The sequence below is a fragment of the Tursiops truncatus genome, chromosome 2 (genome assembly GCF_011762595.2).
Source record: "Tursiops truncatus isolate mTurTru1 chromosome 2, mTurTru1.mat.Y, whole genome shotgun sequence".
NCBI lineage: Eukaryota > Metazoa > Chordata > Mammalia > Artiodactyla > Delphinidae > Tursiops > Tursiops truncatus.
In genome coordinates this window covers 94,530,871-94,549,311 of record NC_047035.1, presented here as the reverse complement: position 1 = coordinate 94,549,311, position 18,441 = coordinate 94,530,871, and the positions used below count along the sequence as shown (strand labels likewise).

At 38.9% G+C, this 18,441-nt stretch overlaps 1 protein-coding gene across 3 annotated transcripts in view; it reads right to left on the bottom strand.

The window, feature by feature from the left end:
- SCG3 (secretogranin III) overlaps positions 1-15,299 on the bottom strand; it is a 38,545-nt gene extending 23,246 nt beyond the window's left edge. For 2 of the 3 annotated variants that reach the window (XM_019932869.3, XM_073801004.1), the window contains exons 1-8: positions 14,895-15,299; positions 14,152-14,204; positions 13,605-13,650; positions 13,294-13,509; positions 8,443-8,585; positions 7,468-7,617; positions 4,426-4,603; positions 1,836-1,952 (exon numbers count right to left, since the gene is read on the bottom strand). In XM_019932869.3, the coding sequence (XP_019788428.2) occupies positions 1,836-1,952; positions 4,426-4,603; positions 7,468-7,617; positions 8,443-8,585; positions 13,294-13,509; positions 13,605-13,650; positions 14,152-14,204; positions 14,895-14,985 (994 nt within the window). In that variant the 5' untranslated portion in view covers positions 14,986-15,299. The remainder of the gene's footprint in view (positions 1-1,835; positions 1,953-4,425; positions 4,604-7,467; positions 7,618-8,442; positions 8,586-13,293; positions 13,510-13,604; positions 13,651-14,151; positions 14,205-14,894) is intronic. The other variant, XM_019932871.3, reaches the window with a different exon arrangement.
- Positions 15,300-18,441: the final 3,142 nt, after the last annotated feature.

Here is an 18,441-nt window from a genome sequence, read left to right as displayed (position 1 = left end):
TTATAAACATACAATTATTAAAAACGCAAACATTAAAAAATAAAATTTAGTCTAAATAAGAATTAATAATTTATATAGTCTCCTCTTGTGGGGTAGCAAGTTTATTTCTATTGTTTTGTTTCTATAAGCCAGTGCTGTCCAATAGAACTTTCTGCAACGATGGAAATACTCATTTCTGTGCTGTTCAATATGGTAGCCACAAGCTACCTGTGGCAAGTGAGCACTTGAAATATGCCTAGAGCAACTGAGAAAACAGATTTTTTATTTTGCTTAATTTTAATTACTGTTAATGTAAATAGCAACATGTGACTATCACACTGGACAGCACAGCTATAAATAATAGTGGAAATACCTGGTTTGCACACAAGCCTTTGCGGCATCTCTAATTTATTTCCATAGAATAAATGACTTAAGTGCGAAATATGAGTCACAGGGTATTGATATGAAACAATGATTGATTTGAAACAATGTTTTAGATCTATTAAGTGGGTAAAGTAGGCCACAAAGCATGGTGTGTAACTAGAGCCCATTTTTTGTTAAATAAGATAAAAGAAAAAAAATGACATAGGTATGTATGTGTATGTGTGCATACATTATTATGTATTATATACATAATATATATATTATGAGTGATTTTTTCACTGTCTTTTTAATATCTTTTTGCATTGACTGATTTTTTTAAACAAATATGTTCTTTTATAATCAGAAAAAAAACAGTAAAACTAGTTTTCATGTAGGAAAAAATGGCATTTATACAGAACAACTCTGGATTACTCTATCCTATGAGATTTTCTCTTCCATTTAATTCTCCCTCCCGCATCAGTGATCAGAGTAAGGGGCCATGAGTTCATCTTGCCCAAAGGACTTCTGAGATGAATGGTATTTGGTGATTAACTAAACCAAGCAGGAAAACAAAAGGCTTTTCTTCTTTTAACAACTTGCATGCAGAATCAAAGATTAAGCTTATCTATAAAGTTCAAGGAATCAAAGGTTGCCAACTTTTTCTATAAAGGGCCAGTTAGTAAGTATTTTTGGCTTTGACAGCCATATGCAGCTACTCAGTGTTGTCATGGTAGCATGTAAGTAGCCACGGACAACACTAAAACAAAGAAGCACAGCTGTGTTCCAATAAGACTTGATTATGGATGCAGAAATCTGAATTTTATGTAGTTTTCTCATGTCACAAAACACTATTATTTTTATTTTTTTTCAACCATTTAAAAATGGAAAAGCTGTTTTTAGCTTGTGTGCTATACAAAGATAGGTGATGGGACAGACTGGCCCATGGCCAGTAGTTTACCAGCCCCGGTTAGAGGTAACAGAGTCCTTTATTTCACAGATACAGAAACTGAGGTCCAGAAAGGTGAGTGCCTTCCCCAGCATGACAGACCTGGTCTGAGGCAGAGCTGGGACCAGGAAGCAGAACTTCTGATGCCTAGTCCAGTGCTCCTTCCTCCTCACCACACACACACAGGCCGCACTGGTTAAAATCAAGACTCTTTTTGTCCCAAACCATGCAAACACAATTGGGAAAAAAAAAAGTCAAATTTTAATAATATTATCTCTGGCGAGATTATTAGAAAATGTTAATAAGACAAAATATAACAAAGGTGAAATGTCTGTATTTGAACTGGATCTGTAAATATAAAGAGCTGAAAACATCTAGTTAATTTTCTTTGTATGCGTTGTCAAGCTGGGCAATTCTGATCACCCAGATGATTCAGGCTACTTTGGCATAAATTATCAAATTAGTAAAATAATTGTTGCCAAATCCCTCATTCATTTTGGACAATGAAAACTAACCACTGTGAAAACAAAAGAGGTAGGACTCTCACCAAGGTAGGAAACACCTTCTTCTGGAGATATGGTGCCATATTTTACCATCATCTTCACAAAGTCAATCAACGTTTTCATGATAGTAATCAAGGTTTCTTTCTCTTTTGCCTCTTTTTCTATATAAAAGGACAAAATAATTTTTTAAAGACTAGTGGAGTATAGCTTCATCTTTCAATGTTCATTTATGAAATACAGCATCTTATTGAAATAGTTCTCCCTACATATATAGCTAAACCATTTATAGCTAAAATATATTTAATTTCTGAAAAGCCCAAGACTTGATTGGTAATACAGAACAATGTACAGGTATACTGAACTTTTTCAGAAATGGGTAATTATAACTTCTCCAAAACGGTTTACCTTAATCTAAAATATTTTATTGATAGAGTAGATGATAGAGACAGTTTGCAACCTGAGATAATATAAACTCAAAAGGAAAGTTAGAAGACTGGTAACCCAACAACCTTTCTCTACTCTGGTTGTATGTTTTGGAGGGAAGGAATGACCTGTTTTCATTAATCAAGCTTAATATTTGAAATAGGGACACACATGTTTCTTTATTTTTTAAATGCAATGTTGACTTTTTAACAGTAGTATATATTGCTTTCTAACATTTATTTCATTTGAAGGAATAAACGCATATAGTGAAAATATTCCAGTGGTACAGAAGTAAACAGTGAAAGCAATATTCTCTTCCTCTCCCTCCCCACAACTCCTACTTCCTATAAGCAACCACTACTAACAGTTTCTTGGAAACTTCATATGTGACATACTGTTCTGTATCCTGATAGAACAAGATGGCCAATGACTCCATAATAGTTCGGTGGCTATATTAATTCTAAAATCAGAAAAAAAAAAGCTATTTCCATTTTTGAAGGAAAGAAAAACTAAGTTGCTAGAGAACTGTTTCCCTATTCTTTCAGCTGCCAGGAAGGATTTTCTCTACATACTTCTAGCCTTTCCCCCCATTTTTTCATCCTCCTCACAGATGAGGTTGGTAGCCAACAGCCATTAGTCTACTTTTCTTGAAGGATGGGGATTTGGAATCTTTCTTCTTTCCGTTCCCCTGGAACAGTGGAAGGCAGGGAACTGAAAAATGTGCCTGCTGTGCAGACTCAAACTCTTCCAGGATTGGCTGTTCCAAGAGCTAGACTGGGGGTAGGGAGTAGACAAGCCCACTGCTGGCTCTCACACCAAGCTACATTCTACAACCCAGTCTGTATCAGTAGCAAAGATACTTCGGTTTTCTCAATTGGTTCAGACCCTGGGTAAAAAAGATGGGTACTATCAAAGACCTCAGTGTAAGTATTTAAATTAAAAGTCTATAAAAACAAAGGCAATAAGGAATGGGGTCAAGGAAACTGAAAGATAAAAACACACAAAATAAAGAATATTCCATACAGTGGAATCTTAAAAATACCACAAAAGTCACAAAGTTGGGAGAGAGGAAGGTGGGAGAAGAGGTGCGGGAGAGAAATCCTGGAAAAGGGCAGGTAAATATTAACTTCAGCAATCACATTATTTGCTCAAGGTCACATCCATATAAATATTTGGTATTATGCTGATACACTTCACTGACAAGAAGTGATTCACCAGGATGACAGAGGTTCTGAGCTGGGTATCTGCCAACCAGTGGGGCAAGAATAGACCCTCAAGATGTACAAGCCCTGCAGACACCAGCAGGGGGGCTGGTGCCATCTGGCCAATGTCTGGGATTGAAGGACAAAAGGATGTTCCCCAGAAATGAAGTCTACTCTAAGGTCACTTCTTGGGGAAAGATGTTACAATTACAGAAGTCTTTATTACAAATGTTCAAACTGGCGATGAATCTTTAAACAGGAAGAAGAAAAGCTATAAGGCAGTGCAGGGCAGCTATATGGACAATAACAACAGAAAATTGGCACATTATTATCCTCCTTGCAGATTAACCAAAAATAAACATGAACTGAAATCTTCAGTCAACTTATTTTGGTGCACATAAAAAAGAAAAGAGAGCAACACATTAAGGACTTTTTTTTAAAAAAAAAGCAGAACATTTCCCAAGCGTGTTTTGGGCTCCTGACCTTCATTAGTCCAATGTTTAGTTCAATTCATTTGAAGACAAGTTGAAAATATCTAAAAAGCAAAATTCTGAATCATTTAAAAATAATAAATTATGTTCCATACACTGTTCTTACTAAGAGAGGAAAATAAAGCCTTTTTGAAAAGAGACTTGCAATAAAAGTTGAGGCTGAACTGGGTCAGGCCAGGAACACTCTGATTCATCCCTATATCGGTACAAGGTTCACTACAATCCCAGGAACACAGCATGTGTTCAATACCTGTTTATTGAACAAATAAATGAACCCTCTGTTAACATGGAGATTAAATTATCCAGAAATTCCACCTTTCCTGATTACCCTTTCCTAAATATTTCCATGGCTAGTACACTTCTTTTGAAAAAAATCAATGTGAACTATTTTCCCTGAGGCCATAATATACGTCATTGATGGCTGAATTTAGAAATTGAAAACAGGAAGAAAAAAACCCCACCCACACATTTCCTGGAATTACTGTTTCTGTTCCACACGGTCAGAAAACAATGTTTACCTGAATCAATACTTTTCAGTAGTGCATAGAAGTTTGGGAAATACTGGAGTTCCTCAAAGTTGTCTTCACTGTAGGTTTTAGTTCTCCTTTCCAAGCCATTTGTCAAGGTTAAGGTGTTAGACACTGTTTCATCATTTTCTCCATTAGTAAAACCATCCTGAATTGCTGCCATTGGAGTCTACAGTGGGGGAAAAATCAATACAAAATAAATATTTTTGTTAGAACTGATGACAATCCAGGATGATTCTTTCCTCTGTGACGCGCTTGAATTGAAGTGCAAGAATATCTCTTCCTTTGTAAGCTCCTGCAGGATCAAACTCTTTTGCAGGCGTGTGGGCATCTAGTTACATGGGAAGATCATTGGGATTTAGAGACAGGTGCTTTACCTGAAGACCCTGGCTCCTGCTCAGGGGAGAATAGACAGGTTCCTGCCCTGGCCAAGTTTCCCTCCACTAGTTCTCATGAGTGTTTCTTCATAAAACTGCCTTTCACCAAGGAGGGGAGCTTTGAGTTTATAGAATCTACCAAGAGGGATGGTGCCAAGATACAGGAAAGCCTGTCACAATGTCTAATGCTAGCAGAGCAATCATACCTTAGTGATTCCTGGGTGACATTTTAAACGCTGGCTGGGAGGGTACACAAGACTCTTTTTCCCAAACCTGATGTGTGTCCAGTGTTCCCTATCTTAATGATCCATTCTCCACTGAGTGAACTAGACAGAAATGTAAGAGCCTTTCTTGCCTCTTCATTTCCCTGCATTCGATCCATCAGTAGCCTTATTGGCCATACTGTCTAAATTTATCCCAAATTTGTACATTTCTCACTTTCTCCACTACCCCACTCTAGTCCAAGCTACCTTCACTTCTTACTTTTTAACTGGTACACCACCCACCTTCCAATCTATTCCCAACCCTGCATTTTCCACGTTGTAGCCAGTTATCTTTTTAAAAATATGATCATGTAAGTCCTTTGCTTAAAATCCTTCAGTGTTTTCCCATTGCTCTTATGATAAAGATCAGAATCTGTACATGGCTGATAAGACCCTGCTGATCTGGCCTGGGTCCACCTCCCCAGTCTCATCTCTCATTGCTCTCTCTGTGTGGCAACCACACTGTCCTTGTTTCAGTTACTTGGGTACTCCACACATCCTTCTCTACATATTGCCTATCATATTCACAAGTTAACTCCTATTCAGCCTTCAGTTTTTGGCTCAAGTCACCTCCTCTGGGAAGCCTTCCCCAAGCCTAAGTCCAAGACAGGTTCCTTTTTTATGAGGTCTAGTAGAACCATGTTTCTTTTCTCAGAGTACTTAATGCAGTCACAATTAAAATACATGACTGGGCTTCCCTGGTGGTGCAGTAGTTAAGAATCTGCCTGCCAATGCAGGGGATACGAGTTTGAGCCCTGGTCCGGGAAGATCCCACATGCCGCAGAGCAACTAAGCCTGTGTGCTACAACTACTGAGCCTGAGCTCTAGAGCCTGCGAGCCACAACTACTGAGCCCACGTACCACAACTACTGAAGCCCGTGCACCTAGAGCCCATGCTCTGCAACAAGAGACGCCACCGCAATGAGAAGCCCGCGCACCGCAATGAAGAGGAGCCTCCACTCGCTACAACTAGAGAAAACCTGCGCGCGGCAACGAAGACTCAACACAGCCAAAAATAAATAAATAAATTTATTAAAAAAATAAAATAAAATAAAATACGTGACTATTTGAAGACCATCTACCTCTTCCCTTAGACCTTAAGCATAATGAGAGCAGGGATTGTATCTTTTTAAATGAGCATTTTATCCCCAGTGTTTGGTACATAGGTGGTACCTCAATAAACATTTACTGAAAGAATATTTTGTTTGCATTTATGCATTTAGATAATAGGAGTGAGCAGGTCAAGTATATGGACATTTTAGAGATGGGAAGTAAGGAGTATATAATGGGAGTGAAGGATCATGAAAATTGCTATGTCAGTTTTGGTTCAGATTGGTAAGTTTGAGTAAAAGCCATGAGTTCTGTGATAAATCTAGATAGTTTTTTTTTAGGGTGGGTGGATCTTGAAAAGCTGTTTTTCAAAATGGCAGATGGTGGGGATTGGAAGTAGGGAGAACAAAGGAGAATTTTTGGCTAGCAGTAAAAAACAAAACAAAAACAATCCATACCAGTTTCTGTTTTCTAGCCTCTTCCCTAAAATAGGACCATAGGTCTATATACCCTTTTTCCTTGTATTTGGGATAGGATGTTAGAGAGCCATGCATGGGGTATGGGAGCTCTGGTGGAGAAAATGAAAGGAGAGGTGAGGAGTTTGATATCCTCCTATATCCTCCTATAGTTAGCTCCATCTAGAAATTTAAAAAGGAATTCAAGGAGGAGAGAATGATTTTAGTAGTTTGGCTGAGGCCAAAGAAAAGATGAAGAGGCAAGGAGTCCAGCAAGGACAAGGACAAGTGAATGGCAAGTCTAAGTAAAGGATGACAGACAGACCTCTGAGCCAATGGAAAGAGGAAGGAGCAGGTGGGAGGACACAGGGTAGACAGAGAGGCAGCATGAGGCAACTAGCTCTGAGGAATATAAAAGCTGGTGTGGAAAAGGATCAAATCAGCCCAAGTTTCTTTTTTGGGGTTTTGGGAGCAGATGATGACATCCACTGTGAACAGAAGTTGGATACCAACTTCTGTTGTGAAATACTTGGATCCAGTGCACTGTGATTATATGAATTGTTATGTGAAATAACCGTTTCACATAATATTATGTGTTATTTTACTCTGGGGTATAAGGCATAATCTTTACTATGTAATATAACATGCATCTTTATACTATTTTCAAAGTGGAGTTCATCTATATCTTTTAACTCATTGGTATTTCATTAATGTATATATTTTAAGTGGGCTAAAAATGTCACATACCCCAATTCTTATTTGGCACAAACTGAAGTACTAATTATACACAGATTGTATTAATTATATACAAATACAAGTATACACACACATCCATGCACATGCATATACACATACATAATAGATGCATATACATTTGCATATACATACCACTTTCTCTGGTATTTTTCCAGCCTGACTCTCAGTCCTGTTCATTGGCTTATTGAGTTCCTCTTCATAACTGTTGGCTTCCTTAGAGATCAGTTTTTGTAAAACCTCTGCAACTTCATCTTCCAGTGTGTGTGCCTGGCTTTCTGTGATCTGTTATAAAGAGTCAAAACATATAACTGTTATTCCCATTTTTGTGATTTAAAAAAAATTCTAGACTGAACTCTTTAGTTGAACACATAGTTTTAGAAGACTAGAGAATGTTCTGGTCCCTCTTCTGAACATCCCTTGATTATGCCTCTACTACATGCTGGCCTTCACAGTAACTGCTCAGCACTCCTGGGAAGAAGTGTCTTTGGGCCCATTGTGCAAGCGTCAGTCCTATCTGTTGGAACCCACAGAATACTTAATTTGAGAAACAACTTGAGGGTTGTTTCTCAGTCCTCAGCTGCAGGTCATAGTAGGTAACCTTTGAAACCTGCAAATTTAGTGCTCTCCTAAAGCCTGCCAGGCCTGTGTTAGTATCTGGGAGCCAAGCTGGGGCAGGGTCAGTTTGAATTGCTTAGGGCTTCCCAATCATTGTGTGGCTTTGCACATCTTATTTCCTTCTCATCTAACACATTTTTTTTTAAACTTCTGCTGGTTAAATCCCAACCATCCTTCTAAGCTCACTTCAAACACCTCCTCCTCTGAAGCTTTTCCTTATTGCATAACTGGATATAATCCACCCTCTGGCACACTGAACCACTCAGATGGTTCTTATGCACCTTGCATCATGAGCACTTGCGTACTTGTCTAGTGCCTCTGATAAACCATAAATTCCTAGAGGGAAAGAGTGGTGTCTTACTTGTCCTCGAGACCCATGGTGACTGGTATAAAGTAGATGCGTTATAAACATTTGGCTCTTTGAATGAAGTGGCTTGGCTTCTTAGCATATTCCAACCTAAGGTTTGGTTTATTCTCATGCATATGACTTACTAGGCCAAGATTCAGCAGTTTAGAAACGATCTTGTCAAATACTCCTCTGTCATTTTCCTCATAAATCCTGGTAGCAATTTTCTGGACAATGTCTTCAGCAGTTAAAGAAGTTCCATCTAGTTGATGAAGGCCATCTGGATCATCTAGACAGAGCAATCACAACTTCACGTTGTGGTGGTCACAGACCTATTTCTTGGATTACATTAGATTTATAATCTATATCTTGTACACTCAAATATGTTTGGAATATGTTTAAGGTGGTGCTTAGTCCATGTAAACTCTTGGTTTAAAATAAAATTTGACTTCAAGTTAAGAACCTGGGATGATAATGGAAGTTCTGAAAGCTGCTTATGTGATTATAGGAGGAAGATCTGAAAATAACACAAAAGGCCTCTCCGTTTTTAGCACTAATAGTACAAAAAGTAAAATACTGTTAGATAGTATGCAGTATTGTTCAAAGCACCCTTCTATATATTATATAATTTGATATTCCATTTCCCCACAAGAGTAGATTTGTATTAATGTACTCCCTTTGCAGGCAAATTCCTGGGCTGGGGGTGGGAAAACCTGCCTTACACCCAGAATCAGAGAGTATGTACTGAAGATTTTATGACTTACCTGGAATAACTGTTTACTTGTGAGTATGTGTCAGGGCACCTTTATGTAAGGCAGCTTAATGTGACAAGCCTCTTTCTCCAGAGAATGGGGAACTTATTTTATGTGCCTGGAATTTAAGCTTTTGAAATGTGATCACAGGTTTGCACAAAGCAATATGTAAATCTATGTAAATCTCAGCAGAGAAGCTCGCAGATATGTATCCTTGGCTTTCCTGGGAATACATTTGGCAGCACTACTCCAGACTAAAGCAAGGGCCCTTCCTGAGGGAAAGGACGGATACAGTAGGGTTGGTGGCAAGGACGCTTTGCACTATGTCCACAGAGCACTCCCAGGAATTAACTGGTCTTTTCCAATCTATACCACATGGAACAGTATATTCATATATGCAAGTTTACAAGGCACTTAACCTGTCACTTCTAGGCAGCTTGGAAAGATCAGAAATTTAGCTCCAGTGATCCCTCTTGTTATCTATATATCCTTGGACCACTGTAAAGGAAGTTAATAAGAGTATCTATTTCATGGGATTGTGAGGATCAAATGGAATAAGATGTAAAAGCACCTTTTAAATTGCAAAGTATCGTATGAAAGTTAACGTAGTTTTATGAACCGTAGATTTGTACCTGAAATAAGGGAACTACAATTATCTTCTAGAGAAAATAGACATTGCATCCCTAGCCAAATCCTACCCTAATAATTCTGATATTCACTCAAAGAAAGAAGAACCTAGTACATATTTCTATTCTGATTCTCTCCTTTTCTTCCATAGCTCCTGGAGATTCATAGACTTCTTCTAGACTCTATGAAGCTGGAAGTATGCGCAGCCTCAGGCAGAATATCCTCTTCTTGCTGTTTGGAAAGAAGCTTAGGAAAATGAGCAGGGTGAGTACACACAGAGGGCTGGAAGTTCTCTGACAGTATATGATTGCTGAGTTGTTGGCCAACCCATGAGCTGTGAGCCCTTTGAGTCCTGTGTACCAGCGTGACGAATGAGCAGAAAAGTCCCTTAGAAAACCCTGTAAAATCAGTTCCCCTCCTGGCTGACTGAAAATTGGGCTCATCACCCATGTTTTTCAGGAGCAGAGACTCACTATCACTTAGGTCTGATTTTTCCATTTGTGGGTTGCAAGACAGACTCTCGGGAATATGTGGAGCAGACACTTCCCTGGGTCTAGGCAGAGGTGGAAGCATTTATTTCCCTTCCCACTTATCCCTCGGGATCTGAAAAAGGAAGAAGAGTGGTTGCCTGCTGAAGCTGGAAAATAAATGAGATGACTGTTTTTCAGTTCATTTACTTCACAACAGGAAGAACATTAGCAACACTCTGAAGAAATAGCTTCCTCCTCTGCAATGCTGTATTCTCTTGAGCCAGGAACTTCAGGCTCCCCTAGCAGAGCTTCGCTAGATGGGGTTGATAGTTGAGCAGGTGGGCAATGCTCCTTGCCTTCCAGTGATTTCCCCTGCTCCTCTACAATGGACAGAATTACTCAGAATGGCTTCTCTACTGCTCGTGAAGGGGTGTTTCACCCTCCTATACAGACCTCAGAGGGAAACCAGACATGAGTTCAATATTTATAAGTTTTTAAAGCATTTACAACTCTAAGTGGATGCGAAAGGGCCTTGTTCAAAGTTGTCATCTGCTCAGTTACATTTGAATCTCCAGGCATCTAATATGGCACTTGGCCTTCATTTATTCAATATATTTGTATTAAAGTCTTAATATGGGCCAGGACTGGAAAGAGAGTGATAAGGAGTTTAGATGTGGTCCCTAACTGCACAGAGCTTACTGTCTAGCTCATACACTGATACATAGTAATTGCTCAATGAATATTTGTTTGGTGAGTGCACACAGGAGCCACAAAGCACTATTTCCTAAAAGAAACTTACAAAAATCCTGAATCATACATACTGTAGAAAACACTGAGACGGAGAATTGGTGGGTCCTATAGCACAAGCCCATTTAGAGGTTTCCTAAAGGTATAAAAGCACCCTGCAGAAGTTAGGCCCCTTGCCCTCCCTTCTGGGATGTAAGTCTGCATACCTCTGAGGTTCTAGTCACCTGAGTGGTCCCAAACCTTCTGGTTCCAGCATTACCAGGGTATGAGAGAAAATCAGCAATTCACTCATATCATTCTCTCCAAGAATCTTTTTTGTATACTCAAGTGGACTTAAAATGACCCCTAGGGTAAACCTGGAACCATCAAAACTAGCACTTGGTAGTTCTGAACCTATTTGCATGTTAATAAAATGTTGAACAATTTAAACATAAGTTGCTCAAGTTAGTGATCAGATCACAAACAGATCTGCCTCTGTTTGCATGTACAGCCCATCTGACCAAAAAATGCAGTCAAACAAACTTTAGACTATTTTTTTATTGTATTAAATCAAATGGTCGATTCAATCAAAGTGGTTAAATCTATTTTTCATGGGGCTATGCCCAGTGCCTATTTATTTCTAGCCCAAATGTCTTAGTTTAAAAAGTAGAATTCAAAAAAAAAATGTCCCTGGGAATTCCCTTGTGGTCCAGTGGTTAGGACTCATCGCTTCCACTCCCATGGGTCCGCGTTCAATCCCTGGTCGGGGAACTAATATCCCGCAAGCCATGCACAGCACAGCCAAAACAAAACAACAACAACAAAAACAAAAACAAAACCCTCACACAAAAAAACCCCCAAAACATTTCCCTGAATAGTATACAATATGAAATGTGTCAAAATATAGACCATCTCCCCCACGCCATCTATATAAAACACACTTCTGAATTCTCCTCAGGCTACAATAGCCTATAAAAGTCAAATTTAATTGGCAGTCGTTTTCTGACAGAGATAATCAGTATAATTCTCTTGTGGTCCGTGGAAAAGAATTAAGACACATAAGAAAATCTGTAGTCACTCCTAAGCACCAGTACTCAGAATAGAAGACACACTGAGGAAGACCTCAATGCCTAGGTACAATAGTTAATTTACTCCCTCATGTATTCTTTTATTTGTGCATTTGTTCATTTATCAATCCATGCAACAAATTCACGAGCTCCAGACACTTGGACTACACCGTCTCTGTTCTCATGGAGTTTTCAGTTGAGTTTAGGAGAAAAAGATAAATCAGAAGTAGTCACACTCAAGGATGTAAAATTACAAACTGCAGTAAGTGCCATGAAGGAAGGAAATAAGGTTTCTATCAGATCATGTGCGCTGGATGAACCTAGAGAAGTAGACAGCCCATGTAGGACTGTAGAAGTCACGTTAAGGATTTGGGGTTTTATCCTAAGAGAAATGGGAATCTATTAACAGGTTTTATGCAAAACAGAGACATGCTCATGTTTGTGTGTTGAAAAGATCACTCTGGCTGCTACATGAAGGATAAGATGGAGAGGGTCAGAGCGAATGCTAGAAGATCCATTGGAAGATTTTGCTCTAGTTCAAATGAGACATGATTGGAGCTTGGAAAAAGATGGAGGTGATTGGGGATAGAGAAAAAGATTTTGAGAGATACATAGGAGATAAAATTGCTAAGACTGGTGGATTAGAATTTGAGAGGTAAAGAAAAAAAGAAATAGTTTGACTCATAGATTTGTCTTGAAAAGCTGGATGTATAGTAGTGCCTTTCCTAGAGGAAAGAGGGCTAAGTTGTAAGGTGTACAGAAATTATGAATTTAATCTTAGACATGTTAAGTTTGAGGTGCATCTGAGACTTCCAAGGGAAGATAAGTCGGTAGTTAGCTAGATATAGGTCTATACTTCAGAGCATTCTGGGCTACTGATATGAAACATCAGGATATAGATGGTAACGGAAACCGTGGAAAGGTTAGAATGACCTAGGGAGAAAGGATATAGCTAGGAAGAGAACACTGAAAAGGGAGTGACGAATATTCCTCTTGGGGAGGGGGGGTATTTTGTTGATTTAATTGTTTGAGAATTATGATATTTTGCTTGTACTAATAGTTAAATTGGAATGTTAAAATGAATTCAATAACATAAAATATAGAGAGTAGATTTAAATGTTTTTCAAAGCATCAGTAAAGGAAGCTTTAAAGAGAAAATAAAATCTGGGCTTCTGTGGAGCTGGAGCTTTGCACATTATCAGTAAGTTTGGGCTTTATCTCAATTTTGGACATGACTAATAAAGGATTGTAAGTGTGTAAGAGATATTTTTAAAATATAGAACTTTCTCTTAACCCATAATGGGAAACTCCAAATTAGAGAAAATAGGTAGCAAAACTTCTTTTTCTTCATTTACCTTGAAATTTATGATCCAGTCCACTCTTAGTAGAATCATAATCATCAATCAGTCTTTGATTCTTGGTTGAATCAACATCTTCCAGGTTCAATTTATTATCATTTGGAGAACTTTTTACGGACTGTCTTTCCTTGTCATTCTTTTCCTTTTCTGTTATAGCCTTTAGCAGGTTCAAGTTATCAACAAAGGAATAATTGCTCTCACCTGGCTTGTTTTCTGGAAGAAAAGCCCCCAAACCAGGCACATCCGTTTTAGTTAAGCTTCTCATAGCCTACATTATTTAAATTAACATCAGTGTAATTTCTTATTACCTGAAGGGTATGTTTTTTTAATCTTGTCTGCTTCTGCTTCAGCAATCTGTGAAAGAAACAGGAGATAGACCTGGTTTTAAATCATTACTCCACCACTTACCACATATGACAGCTCAATAATTCAATCTCCATGGGATTTAGCTTTCTTGTTTGTAAGATGTAGTTAATAATTTCTATCTCAAAGTATGTCATAAGGATTAAATGAGATAAAATAAAGGGCAGATGGTCTATAAATATTAATTCCCTCTCTGATAATATTGGTAAAAGATAAATCTCTGATAAAGAAATCTTACAATAGAATGGATGTGATGTTGCGCTTACTGGCTTATTATGCAGGCAGCTCTTTGCATTACACTGAACTCTCTATATTTAACTGTTGGGACATAAAAATTACCAAAATTATATTTCCCATCATAATTTCAGTGTTTATTATTAAGCTCCTGAGGTTTGTGAATTCAAAATGGCTAAAAATTCGCGGCATAGTTACATTAAATAATGATAACTAAAATAAAATGGAATAGCATTTATAATTTTACTTCCGACCTACCTGCTCATTCAAAGGTCTTTCTGCACTTAATTCTCTATTATGTAGGGGTTTGTCTAGAATAAACACACACAAATACAAATTTAATTGTTCATTGGAAAGACAATATGTCTCATTAAATAAAATTTTCAAAATAAAAGGAGAAATATTTTTGGATGACTGTGAAACAAATATATATATTAACAGAGATTATCAAGATTATCCAATAACGATGATTATCAGTGTTGCCTTGCTTATTATCTTGGTGTATTTCCTGAGTTAATAGAATTACACTTTTTCTTTTTTTTTTTTTTTGACCAGAAATCTAACATATTGTTCTAACACTTGGTTTACCAGCTGTTTTCAACTAGACAGAGCATAGTCTGGATTGGTATTATTGGCACATTAAAAGCTTTCTTCATACACTGCACGTTTTATGAATAGAATATCTGAGAAAGGTTGTAAGATGACTAAGAAAAAAACAAACAAACAAAAAAACCAAGCCATATATTAGGCGGGAAAGCCACCCCCTCCCAATTTCAAAATAAGATCTTTCAAAACAACTTATATTATTGTTCTATCATGTAAAAAGTGAGGGAGGAAAATCTGTCTTCTGGCTCTAAATTCGAACTGATTTCTCTGTCAATATGCACGGATATGACGTGATCAGAAAATGAGGCAAGGTGATTTACAGCTCGCGGATTACACCAAGCTTTACCTTTTCATGGCGAAATAAAAGGGAGGTGGGCAGAAAAGTGTCCACGTACCTTGGCTGCCTGCCGGTTTGGGGAAAGCTTGAATTGGGCTGCTGTGGAGCACCAACACCACAATCCAAGTGCCGGTCCAAAGGAACCCCATTCTTCCACGCTTGGCTTCAGAAACAGCCTGGCGCCGGGCTCCCGGAGCTATAGCTTTTGTTATGAATGAAAAGGAGGAGTAAAAACAGGAAGAGCTAGGAGGGCGGGCGCAGGGAGGGCGAGTGGCGGGGGCTCGGAGCTGGTGGAGCTCTCTGCGGCTCCGGAGTAAAGGGATGAGAAAGACTCTGGGCGCTCGGGACTCAGGTCTTCAGGTGGAGGAAAGCGCTGTCCGCCCCGTGGGTGCTGAAGTTCCTGTGACGCGGAGCGGTCAGTGGGTCGGCTAGGGCGTCACCTTATTCTCGCTCCCTCCTTGAGAGGAAGTGAGGATGGAAGCGCATGCTCCCTGCGAGCCAGAGGCGGGAAGGGGTGGTGTCAGCGCCTCGGAAGCTGCTCCAATCCCCACAGCGAGTGGAAGCGGGGAGGACGATAGACTAGCTAGCGTATTTTCGGTGCCGCAGTCCTAGGGGTGCTCCTGCGCTCACGGTCACCTGGATTGCTGTAAACGTGCACATCGTTGTCGTAACCTCCCAAGTAAACGTTACCTCAGGGACCAAATGCTTTCTCTGCCCGTGCACCCGTCAAGGAAAGCTGGATAACCTTGTGCAAGGGGTTCTGCTTAGAGATTATTCTGGGATACCGTCTCCAAAAAGCCCTTCTTTCCATTCCACCTTCTGTACCTAAAAGGTAGATATAATTCTTATATTCTTAGAAAAGCCGTGCCTTTTGTGATTTGGGTTGACGTACCAGGGCTCCCTTGGTGCTCTTATTTGGGTCTCAGCTCTATGGAGTCCTTTGAATTGGGATATTTAAGGAACATTCTTTCAAATAGATTGCTGCAGCACACTCTCACTCTCCTAGATGAGGAAACAGAACAACAACAACAAAAATCATCGTTGGTTCCCCTAAGGGTGAATATCCTCATCAGTCCAGGGTAGGTGAGCAATAGGGGCCAGTTTCAATAAAAAATTTCCCCTTCCTCACCGTGGGAAACCCCTCTTCAAAGCAAGAAAGGAGAAAAAGAAAAACAAAAGCAGCACTTTTGTAAAATTCTTCCCTAGGATTCAATTATGCCTAAGGACTTGGTTGTTCCAGCATTCCTTGAAGAGAGTGGGTAGTCATGAAAAGCATTTTTCATCATAACTAGGTCAGGGAGGTTCTTCCTATATTTTGAGAATATTCCCAGAAGCCTAAGATTATTGCATAAAAGGAGCTATCAAAAGACTTTAAAATGATGAATACAAGCAACACTAATGTGAGCAGGGTGCTGAGTAAGCTGTTTAGTCTCTGATTTTTAAACAGAGCTTGGACCCTTTCCTTTGGACTGTGGCATGCTGGGAACTAGTCTGAATAATGACCAAAGAGAAGAATTCAGCACAATCAGGCCTTTGATTTCTGCACCCCGGCTTTTCAAGGAGCAAGTTAGTTGTTCAAGTACCTAAAAATAAACAGATGCATCTCCCTCATTCTGGAGGTCTTTGAATTTGGATATCACTCAAATACTTTCTTTAAGAATCTAAAGAGCACTTTTGATCTAACACCTACTTCGAAACAAATAGTTGTTTCTTGGCAGTGATGACATAGCATTAATATCCCAGTAGGCTGCATGAAAAATATTGTCTCCCAATTTAAAATCCCAGCCAAGTGAAGGGCAAATTTCCTCTTCTTTAAAACAGAGGTGGCAGGCTCTGTTTACCTTACAGTGTAATTGTGGAGAACAATTGAGTACATGTCTGGATCAAATCATTTTGATGCCAGGAATATTTTGACACAGCCTAAAAAATAAGTTATGAAGTGTTTTCAGCTTTTCATAAACATTACCAAATATTAGGTGAAATAGTCAGTCACTGAGATTTACTCTGTCGCCTCAGCCTCACTGCGTCCTTTGTCCTGTCCTTAACTTACCTCTCCCCACAATGTATGTTTGCAGCTGGGAGGGACTCAGGATGGAATTAAGGGAAGGGATGGCTATTGAGCACGATGCATTGCTTGCCAAAAATGAAAAAGGTATTTGACTTTTCTCCGCCATTTGTACTCTAAGTGACTGTGTTAAATCTAAGAACATGTTCTGTTGCTGACCAAATGAGCTGTGGAGCACTGAGTAAACTGTAAGGCACGGAGTCATTTACATTCCTCAGTCTTACGGATGTTTCTGCCAAACGTAGTATCGGTCTATGAGTGGAGTAATCCTAAATTTCATTTATTCATTCATTCATTTAAGAGATAAAGTTTCATTTATTCATTCATTCATTTAAGAGATATTTATTGAGTACTCAAAATGTACCAGGTATTGAGATAATTGCTGGGTATACAAAGATAAGGTATGGTCACTGCTGGTCTTATAGGCTGAAAGAAAGGACTGTGATTATAACAAGCACCACCACAACTATTTACTGAATAGGTTTCATGTGTTACACATTGATCTCACTTAAATGTAAGTGAACAAATAAACATGAGAGTGTGTTATGGGTTCCCTGTTGTATGTGCAGAGTTCGGGTGGGGTGCAAATAATGGAGTGAATGATCAGGAAAGGTTTCAAAGAGAAGATCTCTTTCCTTAATAATAAAAAATTAAAATATTTGATTATTGTGTGTAAGCACACTATAAACATTGAATAATATAAAAATATATGTTGAAGTTGCAAGACAAGTGTCATTGACACAGATCAGGTGATCATGAAATAGACAACATACAATGCACAGTGACTTTGTCAGTGCTGTTTGTATATGTGTGAACACACACATGGTTTGATTGTTGTATGCTCATTCACTGGTATAGAAGATGCCTTTTGTGCTGAGTCTTGAAGATAGAGATATTTGAACTTGTTTATATTTATTAGAGGAAAAATTTTTTATTAATTATTATTGCATATTATATTACAGAAAATTTCAGACAAACACAAAAGGAGTAAAAATACTGAAACAAACTCCTTGAATTCATTACCTAACTTCAATAATCATTAACTCATGACCACTGTTTTTTTTTGTTGTTTTTTTTTTTTGCGGTACGCGGGCCTCTCACTGTTGTGGCCTCTCGTGTTGTGGAGCACAGGCTCCGGGCGCGCAGGCCTAGCGGTCATGGCTCACAGGCCCAGCCGCTCCGCGGCATGTGGGATCCTCCCAGACCGGGGCACGAACCCGTTTCCCCTGCATCCGCAGGCGGACTCTCAACCACTGTGCCACCAGGGAAGCCCATGACCACTGTTTTTATTTTATATTCCCAACCAATGGATGATTTATGTGTAAAAATCCCAAACTTCGTATCATTTCATCCACAAGTATGTCAGTATGTTTACCTAAAGGATTAGGTTCTTTTTTGTCCTAGCATTACTGTAATACCTTTATCATATCTCATAATAATAATATTCCTTTTGTATCATCACATATCCAGTTAGAGTTCAAATTTCCCCACTTGCCTTATAAATATTTTTACAGATGGTTTGCTTACACCAGAATCCAAA